Source organism: Schistocerca cancellata, chromosome 5, assembly GCF_023864275.1.
Source record: "Schistocerca cancellata isolate TAMUIC-IGC-003103 chromosome 5, iqSchCanc2.1, whole genome shotgun sequence".
NCBI classification, from domain to species: Eukaryota; Metazoa; Arthropoda; class Insecta; order Orthoptera; family Acrididae; genus Schistocerca; species Schistocerca cancellata.
The window spans coordinates 492,726,314-492,740,680 of record NC_064630.1 but is presented as its reverse complement, the minus strand read 5'-3'; the positions used below and the strand labels follow the sequence as shown (position 1 = coordinate 492,740,680).

General features: G+C 40.3%; 1 protein-coding gene across 2 annotated transcripts in view; it reads left to right on the top strand.

Moving 5' to 3' along the window:
• LOC126188309 (PAN2-PAN3 deadenylation complex subunit PAN3) overlaps nucleotides 1-14,367 on the top strand; it is a 141,983-nt gene that overhangs the window by 12,026 nt on the left and 115,590 nt on the right. For both annotated transcript variants that reach the window (XM_049929903.1, XM_049929902.1), the window contains exon 4: nucleotides 4,943-5,176. In XM_049929903.1, coding sequence (XP_049785860.1) covers nucleotides 4,943-5,176 — 234 coding nt within the window. The remainder of the gene's footprint in view (nucleotides 1-4,942; nucleotides 5,177-14,367) is intronic.

Here is a 14,367-nt window from a genome sequence, read left to right as displayed (position 1 = left end):
TTTGGACGTGCAGTAGAAAAAGAGGCAGGGAACTGCACTTGGGCATACTTAAGACCAAATAATATGTCTTAAGTTTCCTCAAATACATACGTTTTAGGTTTCAGACTTTTCAGAAAGATGTGCGCTACAAGATGAACATATTTTGAAAATTCCATTTTTTTTTAGTATTGACCCCGGTTCGCAAATGTCGTAGATCCGGGGCTGATGCGCAGAACAATCTGAGCTGTAGTGGTTAGTCTCCACGTGACCCGTGTTTACATTCAGTGATTTTGCTGTTTCCCCTTCGTTTACTCTCACGTCAAATGAAAACAAAACGGATATACGTGGCCGGGAGCTATCAAGTGAATTAAAACACATTCACATAATTACTAAAGGCTGAAATATGTCATTAGTTTCAGATTTTATTTTATTTCCACCTTTCTGACAGTCAAGCATTAATCGCCTTGCGGAACAATGAAGTTATTTTTGTCTGTTTGCTAAAGAAATTTGACTTTTGCTAATCTTTTCCGCCGAGGCAGTCAGTGTATCTGAAACGAAATGTTTAATTCCACAGTACTGGGTAGTTTCAACTGTTCGCTGCATTTCAAGTGCACGTTCTCATTTTCTAGAATGTATGGCATTATGCCATAATAAAGAACCAAACATGATATAATACAGTACTGGTGCTCCAATGAAATTTACGTCCTGAAAACCACACTTAAAAGCTTAATATCAGGTCGGGGTCTACGGTACTTCATTGGGAATCTGGACATACGAGTGTGCCTTTAACTATGCACTTTAAATGTGCACATTTTAATATGGTTCACGAAATTCCGATGCTCTTGCAGTATCATCTTTCATTGATGATCTTTTACAAGTACGTACATACGGGCTTCCTAAGTCATGATACAGGGTCTTTCAAAAATGACCGGTATATTTGAAACGGCAATAAAAAACTAAATGAGCAGCGATATAAATACACCGTTTGTTGCAATATGCTTGGGACAACAGTACATTTTCAGGCGGACAAACTTTCGAAATTACAGTAGTTACAATTTTCAACAACAGATGGCGCTGCAAGTGATGTGAAAGATATAGAAGACAACGTAGTCTGGGGGTGCGCCATTCTGTACGTCGTCTTTCTGCTGTAAGCGTGTGCTGTTCACAACGTGCAAGTGTGCTGTGGACAACATGGTTTATTCCTTAGAACAGAGGATTTTTCTGGTGTTGGAATTCCACCGCCTAGAACACAGTATTGTTGCAACAAGACGAAGTTTTCAACGGAGGTTTAATGTAACCAAAGGACCGAAAAGCAATACAATAAAGGATGTTTGAAAAATTTCAGCGGACTGGGAATGTGACGGATGAACGTGCTGGAAAGGTAGGGCGACCGCGTACGGCATCCACAGAGGGCAACGCGCAGCTAGTGCAGCAGGTGATCCAACAGCGGCCTCGGGTTTCCGTTCGCCGTGTTGCAGCAGCGGTCCAAATGACGCCAACGTCCACGTATCGTCTCATGCGCCAGAGTTTACACCTCTATCCATACAAAATTCAAACGCGGCAACCCATCAGCGCTGCTACCATTGCTGCACGAGAGACATTCGCTAATGATATAGTGCACAGGATTGATGACGGCGATATGCATGTGGGCAGCATTTGGTTTACTGACGAAGTTTATTTTTACCTGGACGGCTTCGTCAATAAACAGAACTGGCGCATATGGGGAACCGAAAAGCCCCATGTTGCAGTCCCATCGTCCCTGCATCCTCAAAAAGTACTGGTCTGGGCCGCCATTTCTTCCAAAGGAATCATTGGCCCATTTTTCAGATCCGAAACGATTACTGCATCTCGCTATCTGGACATTCTTCGTGAATTTGTGGCGGTACAAACTGCCTTAGACGACACTGCGAACACCTTGTGGTTTATGCAAGATGGTGCCCGGCCACATCGCACGGCCGACGTCTTTAATTTCCTGAATGAATATTTCGATGATCGTGTGATTGCTTTGGGCTATCCGAAACATACAGGAGGCGGCATGGATTGGCCTCCCTATTCGCCAGACATGAACCCCTGTGACTTCTTTCTGTGGGAACACGTGAAAGACCAGGTGTACCGCCAGAATCCAGAAACAATTGAACAGCTGAAGCAGTACATCTCATCTGCATGTGAAGCCATTCCGCCAGACATGTTGTCAACGGTTTCGGGTAATTTCATTCAGAGACTACGCCATATTATTGCTACGCATGGTGGATATGTGGAAAATATCGTACTATAGAGTTTCCCAGACCGCAGCGCCCTCTGTTGTTGACAATTGTAACTACTGTAATTTCGAAAGTTTGTCTGCTTGAAAATGTACTGTTGTCCCAAGCATATTGCAACAAACGGTGTATTTCTATCGCTGCTCGTTTAGTTTTTATTGCCGTTTCAAATATACCGGTCATTTTTGAAACACCCTGTATCTACCCAAGCGCAGTGTCGCCTGTTACCTGAGGTCTCTGGCAAGTGCTGAAACGAACCTATTTGTAACAGGTCGTGGGAAAATATTACGATTGGTGGTTTGAAAAGCATTACTTTCAAAGTAAATATCCTTTTACGTAAGTTGAACTACGTACAAGAATGGACCATGAATTTATTAAATCACAAAACGTTTGACTCTGATTTAAAAATCAGGCGTCTGATGACGAGCCATTTAGAAGCATTTCGAACCCTCGAACCCTGAAGATCAGACATTTCTGTCATTATTAAAAATTTTACAGGCACATTTGTATGATATCTCTTAAAGTGTAACACGCGCAAAAAAGATCAACAGTATATGCGAAAGCTTAGCTTCTCTTGCGGCTTGAGACCAATATTTTATGTGAAAGCTTTGCTTTTCTTGTAACAACACTATGTATATTAATTTAAGCTATTAACTTTCCCTGTTTGGCGCGCTACTTAACACTGATGTTGCTATTGGTTGACTACATCACGTGTCCTATGCTCTGAATATCCTCTGTCATCGGCTGGCGAGATCACGTGACATGAGTTACGAACGGCTTACAAAAGCGCATCGAAATCTCGGTTTCAATGGTTCGGAAAGTAACATGCGGTGTTTGGTGGATTTTCTAATGTATGTTTTCGTAATACGAAAATACGCAGCGTACATGTTGCTGCACATCAAAGATATTTCCAAAACGTGTCATTTTCTCTGAGTTTCGTTTTCTAAAGTGCCGGGAAATTGTACGCCCGTGTACAAAACCATAACCATTCAAAGGAGTGATAGGGGAAAATATACTGTCATCCGGGAGAAAGTGTGTTTTTAACCGGGAAATCCGGGAAAAATCCGGGAATTTTTTTTCCTTGTCCACGTAGACACTCTGTAACACAATAATTGCCATACTTTCCACGCCAAAAAGTGTATTTTTCAGAGTTTTGCCACAAGCAGATGTCTCGTGTTCTGTGACAATTGATTATGCCCCTAGTGTGTTGAATGCCTTCCCAAGGCCTTCACATGCAGTCACTACCCCTGCTTCATAACCTCATACACAAAAACATCCCTCACATCATATCCACACAAACTTCCAGCCTTCCAGCTGCAGTCGTTGAGCACACTTCTAAATAACATGTCATCTTAAACTGAACTGTTGAACCACATGTAGTCTAGGTCTTCAACTAGCTTAAATTGTACCCTTAAATGTGAATTTCTTATCCATCTCCGCGAAAACAGGACTACTCTCAGTGCATTGATTGTACTGCTTGTACATACTGTCACCATTTGATCAAATTTTCGACTGATGTCACTAGCTCCAGGTGGACTAACCTGTGAATGAGGCCCTAATGGCCACAGTATTAAGTCCCTTAACCCCACCGTCCTCATATCCAAAGCAGAACATTGGTGCTTTGTGAAATATCATAGTTTGTCCTTAGGCTACTTCGACCATCAACCATTTGCCACATGGCTCACATTCGTGTCAAAGGCTCAAGTGCAGTACCTCTCTCTTGCATCCAGACAGCACATGGTACTTCAGTTGTCACTTTTTTGTCCCATCCCATTATAGGCAAGTCACTTGTAGAAGTAGTCTCCCTGCTTCTCTTAATTGCACGTGTGGAAACTGCCCCTCTGACACACCATTCAGTCCAGCATTATCTTTGCTCTGTAGCCCATTAGACTGTTTACTATAACAAGTTTATTCCCTTTGCACAAATGGTTGCAGTTACTTGGTCTTTGACCGCTCCCCCCTCCATACACCCCGTCCTTCCCCCAACTTCTTACACATCACTAGTTCAATCTGGTCCCCTCAGCTTCATCTGCTTTCTGTTTCTTTGAGTCTGTGAACTTCATCCACTCTGGTCTGTGATTTCCATCTCCTTCTTTTCATATTTAGTTAAAACATCTACTACTATAGAGTAAATGGCTATAGAAATGTGGCTCAGTTAATGTGATAGGATCCCTATTGACTGACTGAGTTATCAGTCGTTTAGGGTTATCAGAATGTTTTTATATTAGAAAATAATTGGGCAGGGTGCAGCTTACTGGTTGGATCAAAAGTGTATGTTGTACAGTTCGTGCATATGAGACAAAAGATTATCAGAAAAATGCAAGAAATGTTTGAAGAATAACAGCATAAAATAGATCAGAATGAAAATATAAACAGAGAGATCATGTTCTGGAAAATAAGGAGAAATAATGTTACACACACACACACACACACACACACACACACACACACACACACACACACACACGAGAGAGAGAGAGAGAGAGAGAGAGAGAGAGAGAGAGAGAGAGAGAGAGAGAGAGAGAGAGAGAGGGGGGGGGGGGGGCTGGGGAAAGGTAGTCATATATGTGCATGACTGTATTGGCACTGGTGGAGGAGGAGGAGGAGAAAGAAGAAGAAGAGGAAGAGGGGGAGATGAGGTTTCTTTATCTTAAATCTTAAATACGTGTGTAGAGACAAGAAGGAATCTTTTCCATTTTTTACAGGTAACTCCGCAGGCCCCAGAGTTCATTCCTGCAGCCAGCACAGGAGGGACTGTTTCGCCGAATTTCCTCCGTGCATTTAGTAGTCCAGTAAACAATTTTGTTCGGCGTACAAGTGTTGAAAGCCCATTGCCACTAACTCCTCATTTAACACCACAGCCATCACCACCACTAAGCAACTGTTCACCTACATCTAGTCTTGAGAAGACATCAGTAACTCCAGTTTCTGCCTATCAGGTAACATCTATTTTACATTATACTGTTTGTAAACAGTTATGGTTAATTTATAATATATGGTAGAATCAAATGTAAAAGATGAAAGTTGTTTTGCCATATTCTATACTGCAGTAGAGATTGTAACAAAATGTAGTTTTCATTTACATTTGTTTATATTCAAAATGTGAAACTCCGATGAAGACAGAATTGACTCCAGTGCTGGTGATCTTTGAGGGCTAGTCATCATCATCGTTAGTGTTCTGCCAAAAGGCAGGATTTCACATGTTATTCTCCAGGCTGTCCAGTCTTCTGCCATCGTCTTCAGGTCCACATAATTTCCTCTTCCTTTTATGTCTTGTATCATCTTATATCTCCTTCTTCCTCTCAGTCTTCTTCCACTAACAGTGAGATTTGAGAACATTGCTAAGACTGACTGTTGGCTTTCTCCATTTTTGCAGTTATGTGTAATGAGGAGAAGGTAAGTAATGGTCAGGATTTGGGATTTTAGGATGAAGGATAATGTAAGTGGCAGTTCACATTAAAGCAGAGATATGGAAAATATTTTGTGGTAAGTTAACATCATCATGTTCAGTCCATTTTGAATGGAAATTGGAAAACTAAGAGAAATTTGAATAGGAAATTTATGTGAAGTTATGGAATCATATGAAATTTCTTGTCGTGAAAAGATGGTAATTCAGTAAAACAGTCTAATTTTGATTAAAGAAGAGTTATACTCTTGCATTATGGAAACATCTCTGCTTCAGGATTCAGATACAGCTACGTCTGATCTGTGACTTCCTCATCTCTTTGTAATTTTGGCTACTGATACATGATGTTCTGTTGTGAAAGTCAGTCTTTTTTTTAAATGCGCCAATGTAAACACAATCTAAAGCTTGCATTCACTATCACAGAAAGCCATGTTCTTCACTTTCTTTTTCACAGCACTATCTACAATCTACAGTGTGTCCACCATCCACTATGCAGTCAAAGGCAGAATATAATAGATAACACCACAGCCACAAAGAATCACTTTAGAACAGTTATTAGAATGAACTAATGCTACTTTATGGAGTCAAGGTAGACATACAGTTTGGTTATAATTAAACTTCTGCTTCTTGATGTGGTCCCCATGAAATACAAATGAGCTTAAGACAACGAAACTTTGTTGAAAAATTTGTAAGGACAACTGAAAGAGAAATAATGAATAAGCTGCTGAAAAAAATACATGTTTTAATTTCCACGTGAGAAGGAACCATTTGTTAATTGTGTACACTGTTTACGTTCCAGCTTACAAACATTGCTCACTGTCATGACCATCTGCATCCACAAGAGCTGGAACTGCACTAGAAATTGGTTTACTGCTCCCAGAAACAACAGTGGACCATGCAATGTTCAGATGTCATGGCACAGCTCATGCATTGCTTGAAGATTGCACATAGCATCCAGCATTCTCGGCCATGGCAACAGTAACTTTTTTAAGACTCTATGGTGCAATTGGCTGCTAGCCATTACTAGGAGCAATTCCCAAATAGCCAGTTAATTCAAACCTCTGAATCATTTTCCTCAACCCCAGTGTGGAAAGAAGACCCCTCCATATTACTTTAATGCATTGGTACTCATGAAGAGCAACAGCACTATTGCTGTTGTTTGGGTAAAACAACTTTTGAGTAAAGCCCTGCTCACCTTGCCCACCCTCATGTTGACTGGCTACAACTGTAATGCACCCTGTGTCACCGTACCAGCACCAGCACCTAGCACTACTAACAACACAAATCTCAACACACCGTCTGATCATCATTCCTATACAGTTGGATATCCATATGGTAAACAGTTTTCCATTTACACATGTCATATTGTTCAAGAACTCTTGTACCGAGATTCCACGCTTCATTTCACAGGTTAAGTGATTCGGCCTCCATAACAATTACCAAATTTAATAGGTTTAATAAGCTGTTGATGGTCTGAAATCAGTCAGTTGTTTGAGCATTAGTAATTCAAAAATTGTGGACTCAGAAAATTTCATGACTACAAGATTCCTTAATTTGTTTACATTTTCTGCTCATATTTAGAAAATCAGGACAGCATTAGCATACTGTTCCCATTCCCTGCAAAATAACTGCACTTGCAGAGCTATTTGACTGAATGAAGTGGCGAATTGGTTAGCACACTGGAATCTCATTCGGGAGGATGATGGTCCAAACAAATATCTGGCCATCCTGATTCAGCTTTTCTGTGATTTCCGTAAATCACCCCAGACAAATGCTGGGATGGTTCTGTTGAAAAGGGCATGGCTGACTTCTTTTCCCATACTTCCCTAAGCCGATGGGACTGATGATTGCACTGTTTGGCCTGCCTCCCCTAAATCAACCAACCAGAACTATTTGCCAGGTATAAAAATGTACTGCATGCTCATCATTTGGTTTCAAAAGGGCATCTGTCCATGTGAAATTCATATACACATATTATTATTATTATTATTATTATTATTATTATCGCTTTAGGAATACAATTACAATACAACACAAAATGCACATAAGTTACAAATTTACAGACATATTATTTATATAATTTATCACATCTGGTGTAGTGTCCAAGAAGTCCAAGAGGTTTCCAGGGTGAAAATTTTGAAGGCACTCTTCCATAATGTCTCACAGTCAGCTTTGGAAAGCCACAGATGTACTCTGCAGTGGTATTCTTTCCAAATCTGTAAAGTCAGTCACTGCATCTCCTGTGGTTGGTTCAAATCCTGTGTACTTCACATCCTCCAGGGCAGACAAAGTTCCCATGTTTTTTTGTTAGCATGGAGAAAGCTCTGGTAGAATGTTGCTACTACTCTTCCATCCAAGCTTCAGGGAGGTTGAAGTTACGGTCCGCAAGGTTGCTAGCTGTTCTAAGTGGCGGATGTCTGGAGCAGAGCCTGTTGATTTGGACAGCAGGTATGTCCCCATGAACTGACAGCACCTGCTTGTTGCAGATTTTCTTATATTCCCTGAGAGGATTATTATTTCTTTTCAGGTTAGTTAGTGGAATGCGGCTCAGGGCAGACAGCCAGAACACTGGAATGGACTTGATTGTACCAGTAACAATCTGCATTATTTGATTTAGTTGTGTATCTATTAGTGTCACATGGCTGGTATTTATTCATACAGAGCTGCAGTAATCTGCCGCAGAGTAGACAAGGCCGAGGGTGAGTGATCGTATGGTCGAAGCTGCTGAACCCTAATGGTGAACCACATAATTTTTGCAGAATATTAATTCTTGATGTCAGTTCAGCTGCAGGGTTTGTTAGATAGTGTTTAAATGATTGCATTCTGTCGATTATAACTCCAAGCTCGTGTGGATATTTGCTACAGGCCAGTCTGTTGCTCTTTAAAAATACATCCATTTCTTGGTTGGCAAGAATATTACTCTGGCAAAAGCAAGTGGATTCAGTTTTGTTGGGGTTTGATTGAAGTCGTCATTTAGAAAAGTATTGTTGTACTTTACTTAGGTCTTTTATTAATAAGTCATTGGTGACAATTTGTTTGTCCTGTGTTACTGTCACCCAGTCTTCAGCATAACTAACCTGCCTGGGTTGAGTGGCTTGCATATCTGCAATATAAAAGTTAAATACTAGTAGAGCCAGTACTGAGTTTTGAGGTAGGTGCATGGTCGAGGATCTTCTGATCACTAACGGTGTTGCCTACAAATTACCTGCAGTGGTCTGTCAGCCAGCGTATTGTTGAGAAGTTGGGCTATTCTTCTGCAGTATATTACACAGAGCAGCTGATGCACAACATCCTACCTTCGTCAGTATCGTAAGCTGCAGACAGGTCAATAAGTACAGCAGAAGTCTTTAGTTTTTTCTGGAGGCCAGCTTCTGTGTAAGTTGTTAATGAAAATAAGAGGGTAATCCCAACAGTAAGGTCTCCTATTTTTATATAAGTACATAGACCTGTTTATTTCTACAACGGTTTACACCAGTTTATAGCTTGAGCATTTAGCTATTTTTCGACATATTCACCATTTCTGTTGATGCATTTTTGTAGATGCTGTGGCAGTTTTTGTATGCCCATGTCATACCAGCTCGCCGCCATGCTGTTCAGTAAGTTATGAAGCTCTTCTTTCACCTCGTTGTCGGAGCTGAACTGCCGGGACCACAATTAATGTTGACAGGTACTGTGAGACTCTGAAAAAACTCAAATGGACAATTCAGAACCGGAGAAGAGGAATGTTGAGCAAGGGCATACACATTCTCCATGACAACACTCGCCCACACATCGCTCAGCAAACTGTTGCTCTCCTACAACAGTTTCAGTGGAACATAATCACCCACCCACCCTATAGTCCTGACTTGGTGCCCAGTGACTATAACCTGTTCCCTAGATTAAAAGAACATTTGGCCAGAAAGCGATTCAGCTCCAACGATGAGGTGAAAGAAGACATTCATAACTTTATGAACAGCATGGCGGTGAGCTGGTATGACATGGGCATGCAAAAACTGCCACAGCGTCTACAAAAATGCATAGACAGAAATGGTGATTATGTCGAAAAATAGCTAAATGTTCAAGCTGTAAACTGATGTAAACCGTTGCAGAAATAAACAGGTCTATGTACTTATAAAGAAATAGGAGATCTTACTTTTGCGATTACCCTCGTACTTGATCCACACAGCTTCAGTTCGGTCGAAATCCAGTCTGTTGAACAGGAATCTCTCCAAGTATCTCAGTATGTGTTTTGCTACACGTTGTACTCAGAAGGGCAATAGGACAAGAACTTGGATATTTGTGGTTGGGTTTACCTGGTTTTAAGGTACCACTGACCTTTGTCCGTTTTCTAAGTTGGGGAATGGATCCTGTTCGCAGAATCTTGGAGAAGAATTGGGATAGCCATATTTTAGCATATATACCACATTGCAAGAGGATCCATTGACACCTGGAGCTTTACCGGATGATGTGTGCAGCAACTGTATTCAGTTTTATGAGGTTGTTGTTGCTTGTTATTCGATTAGCACCTCCCACATTGTTTAATAGTCACCCGACTCTTGTGCTAGATTGTTCGAAGTCAAGTTTTTCAACCATGTTGAGCCATTGCTGGTGGTGCTTGTCCTCAAGACTACGCAGCATTTAATTTGCTACTTCTTGCTCTCAGTGTCCCACGTAACCTTTGGGAATAAACTTTCTTGTTCTGTTCAGTACTTCCATAGTTATTGTTCAGAACAGGGATCTATCCCACAGTCTTATCAAGGTTTTAGAGAAGTCAGACCATTTGCTTTCTGAAAATTTCAGCATGGGTGAGGGATGGAGTTTACCAGCGAAATTTGTAGGTATTACTGGGTAGTGGGAAGTCATACAGAATTCTCTGTGTGATTGCTAATGGCTCGAGGTTATCATTTGAAGATACAAAACATAATTCAGGATTGTACTCTTGCCTGCACGCAGCTGATCTAAATGTGAACTAATCCTTGGCATCAAAAATTAGGCTGAGACTGTGTTCTTCTGCCTATGAAATTAAAGCTTCTCTATTGGAGTCATTAGAGCTATACTTCCATTGCTCATTCTGGCTTTTGAACTCCCATGTAAATAGCTGGGTGGATATGTGTGTGAGGACTTAAGATGGCGGGATTGTAGATGTTTACAGTAAGTAAATATCCAGTTTTTATAACAACTTCCTGGATTTCGTTACAGGTTAAGAATGCACACACTATTGTATTGCATACATATCCTGTAGGCTGGATGGTAACTTGCATGGAGGAACTCAAACACTTGTATTTTACCCCTTGTCTTGAGTTGCACATATTTCTTGGAGAGCAATCACTTTTTTATTATTTTATAGGCAGAGCTGTGTGAATATTTGCATTTAGTTCTGTTAATACTCTCCATGTTGATCTGTAAGATTATAGTGCTGGCTCTAAAATATCTAGGTTCTTTGATCCTTAAAAGAACTGTTATTGATGTTAGCAGCCATAGTGATGTGCCGTACTAAGAGATTATGAGTATTGTCTAGCACTGAGTGATTTTGCTTGCTTAGTGCCATCCAGGTCATGTGGTGAGGCCAGTGTAATGTTACCTCACGGAAACAGGTGTACTGTATTTACTCGAATCTAAGCCGCACTCGAATCTAAGCTGCACCTGAAAAATGAGACTCGAAATAAAGGAAAAAAAAAATTCCCGAATCTAAGCCGCACTTGAAATTTGAGACTCGAAATTCAAGGGTAGAGAAAAGTTTTAGGCCGCACCTCCAAATCGAAACAAAGTTGGTCCATTGTAATATGAGGCACAATTTAGGTCGAATGAATGACGATACAGCTACAGTAGTTTGGTTCGAGTCGTAAGCTTAGCAGTTAAGCTTTACCAGGTAGTCATTGCTATGCGTCAGGCTCTCCGTCCGTATTTATACGGGTACCCTTCCTTTTTCACGTGCTTCGTCTGGTTTGAATCTATTGCTTATTTTGCTTTGATCTGATAAGTGCCGTTTTCTTTGTTATCGGTGCTTACGTCAGTCACTCTAAGCTGAAAATGCATTACTGTACAGTGTCATGCATTGTTTGTCGCATTCTGATAGTGCGTGTTTACAGCCTCTCACCGCTCGCGGCATGGCTTGCTTTTGTGCACGCTACCACCGCTTACAATTAAAAAAGAGAGAGGAATCGTCTCATTAGCGAAACAATGGCAAGAGACTGCTATTTGTTGTTACTTACACTGCTGCTTTCTTTGATAATGATCAACAAGAACCAAATAATAGACTGCGTATGGTACAACATGTTCTGAACGAGAGTTAGGTGAAAATTTTTCTCCGTTTGAAAATCTTTGCGCCCGCTTCTTTAGTACATCAAATTCTGCACAGAAATTAGAGTCATCTTAGATTTAAAAATCTAGTCAGTTGCTGTGCTTCATTTTTGACTGTATCACTATTAGGCATAAGAATAATACGAATATAAACATGACACGATACGTATATTCTTCCGCGTTTGCTATTGTCTCACTCAAGTTTCGTAGTTTATTAGGCAGACAGGATTTAAATGAGATAGCAGCAAACACGAAAGAATACATGGCAAAATGTTTATATTCGTATTATTCTTATGGTGAAGAGAATACTGCATGTGATTCACATTTCATCAGGTTCCTATTAGCAACCATCTATTCTCACAGGTAGAAAAAAATTCAGAACGTAGAGTTGGCCATATTGACAAACATCCCAAACAGTCTTGCCAGTCGGATTTTAGTAGTACATTTAAATTGTGCTACATTCGAAGATGAACAATACGGAATTTGTATTTGCTTCGTTGGATAATGTATGAAAATGCAGTGGTCGAAACTCGGGGCAGAGAAAAAAAGCTCGTCTTTCACCTTTTTTTTTTTTTAATTTATTTACTGACGCAGAGGTTTTGGCACCCGTATTTATCTAAAGCAAGTCTTGTCATTTCTGGTGCCCACATAGATTTGCTTGTTTTGATCACTGGATGAGAGCACAGGCACTGAGTCAATGGGGCCTGAGGGGGCCCGAGCCCCATCAAAAATTTAAGAAAATTATTAGTTATATGCTTTGTAAAATCACAAAATTATGTTGGAATTTTTTATTTCCCTTGTTTGACGGTAATTACCTTTCAAAATATATTCAGTAATGAGTTAAAACAAATAATTATTACAATAGTAAGCAGGTTAACTGAAAAAAGTGGTGTGAATCATGATAGTGTTACGGTGCTGCGGGCACACTTAGAATTTGCTCTGGTGCGCAAACCTTCGGGTAAAGTCTGGTGCCAGCAGGCCAGTGCTGCAGCTGCAGCAACATTAAAAGGATTGGAGCAGAAGCACTTGGAACCCTCCGCCTCGCGTCGCCTTGACGCTTTGAGACATTATGACGCCACAGCTATATAAAGCCCACCCAGCTGTCGCAGTCATTCGGTGTGGATAGTTTCATTCAGTGCGTGTTGCAGACATGTTTAGTCTTCCAACTTTAGTGACTAGTGGACTATTTTATATGACTATATTTTATTCGTTTACCTTAGTCTCTCAGTGTATTGTGAATTAAGTTTGCAATGGATAAATTAGTTACCAAAAAGGCATGCTTGGAAGTTGATGATACTGCAAGTCAATCTCCAACAATTATTGTGTCATCAGTTGTTTCGTCATCTTCGGGTGAGAACCGTTCACAGCCGAAACCTGGACAATCCAGTAAGGGAAGATCATTTCAGAAGTCTTGGTTGATCAAATAAATATACATGGATAGAATATGAAGCACCTACCGAAAAAGTTTTCTGCAAAACCTGCAAAGAGGCAGATGCTAAAAATCTATTACAAATTTCTTCAAAAAAAGAATATGCATTTACTTCCATAGTGTTTTCTAACTGGAAAAAAGGCTTTGGAAAAATTCTGTCCTCATGAAAATACGTTTACCCATAAAAAAGGTGTTCTGGAACTAAGTGTATCACTAAACAGAGTGTGGCCTCCCAAATGAATGAAAAGTTAGATAGTGATATGAAGAAAGGCCATTTAGCTCTTGAGATTTTCTGCAGAGAACAAAACAGAGGCAGGTTACAAATGTTCAGGCTGGCTACCTTGAGTCAGTGTTACAATTCAAGACAATTCTTTTTATGTCTTTACTGCCACGCAATGAACCCAGTAGAAGATGTCAATGTAAGTAGTCAATGCCCTCATCTAAGTATTGCTGATGTGGAAAAAATATATTAAAAGAAAAACCTTTACAAGTTGATGATCCTTTGTTTCCTCGGAATCAAAGTATACCAAAGAAGTATGAAAACAGTGAAGCCAGCTCACTGCACACTTACAAAACCCCAAAGAGGTACTACAAAGCTAAAAACTACAAAGCTATTTACATTGAAGTTTGTAAAACGGTGCAGTCCTGCATTTCTGAGAGGTTTGCTTCAACTGGACTCAAACAGGTCATTGCAGTTGAAGAAGAGTGCTTGCTTTTAGTAAACTTGGGAAAATCAACTGAGTTTTTAAAAAATGACCTAGACATTGAGAGACTGCGCTTACACTTGAATATGTTGGCCGATATCGCTAATAAAAAACAACTGATCTTAAAAAACATGCGTGATGTAAGGAAGTACGTAACACAAGAGCCTGCAGTTGGGGAAATGTTATGTGAAGTAGTCAAGTGCATGAAGCTTTTCCAAGTAGTTCCAATCACAACAGCAACAGCAGAATGGTCATTTATCGCCCTTAGACGTCTGAATTCATATCTCAGATCAACAATAGTACTGAAGTGAT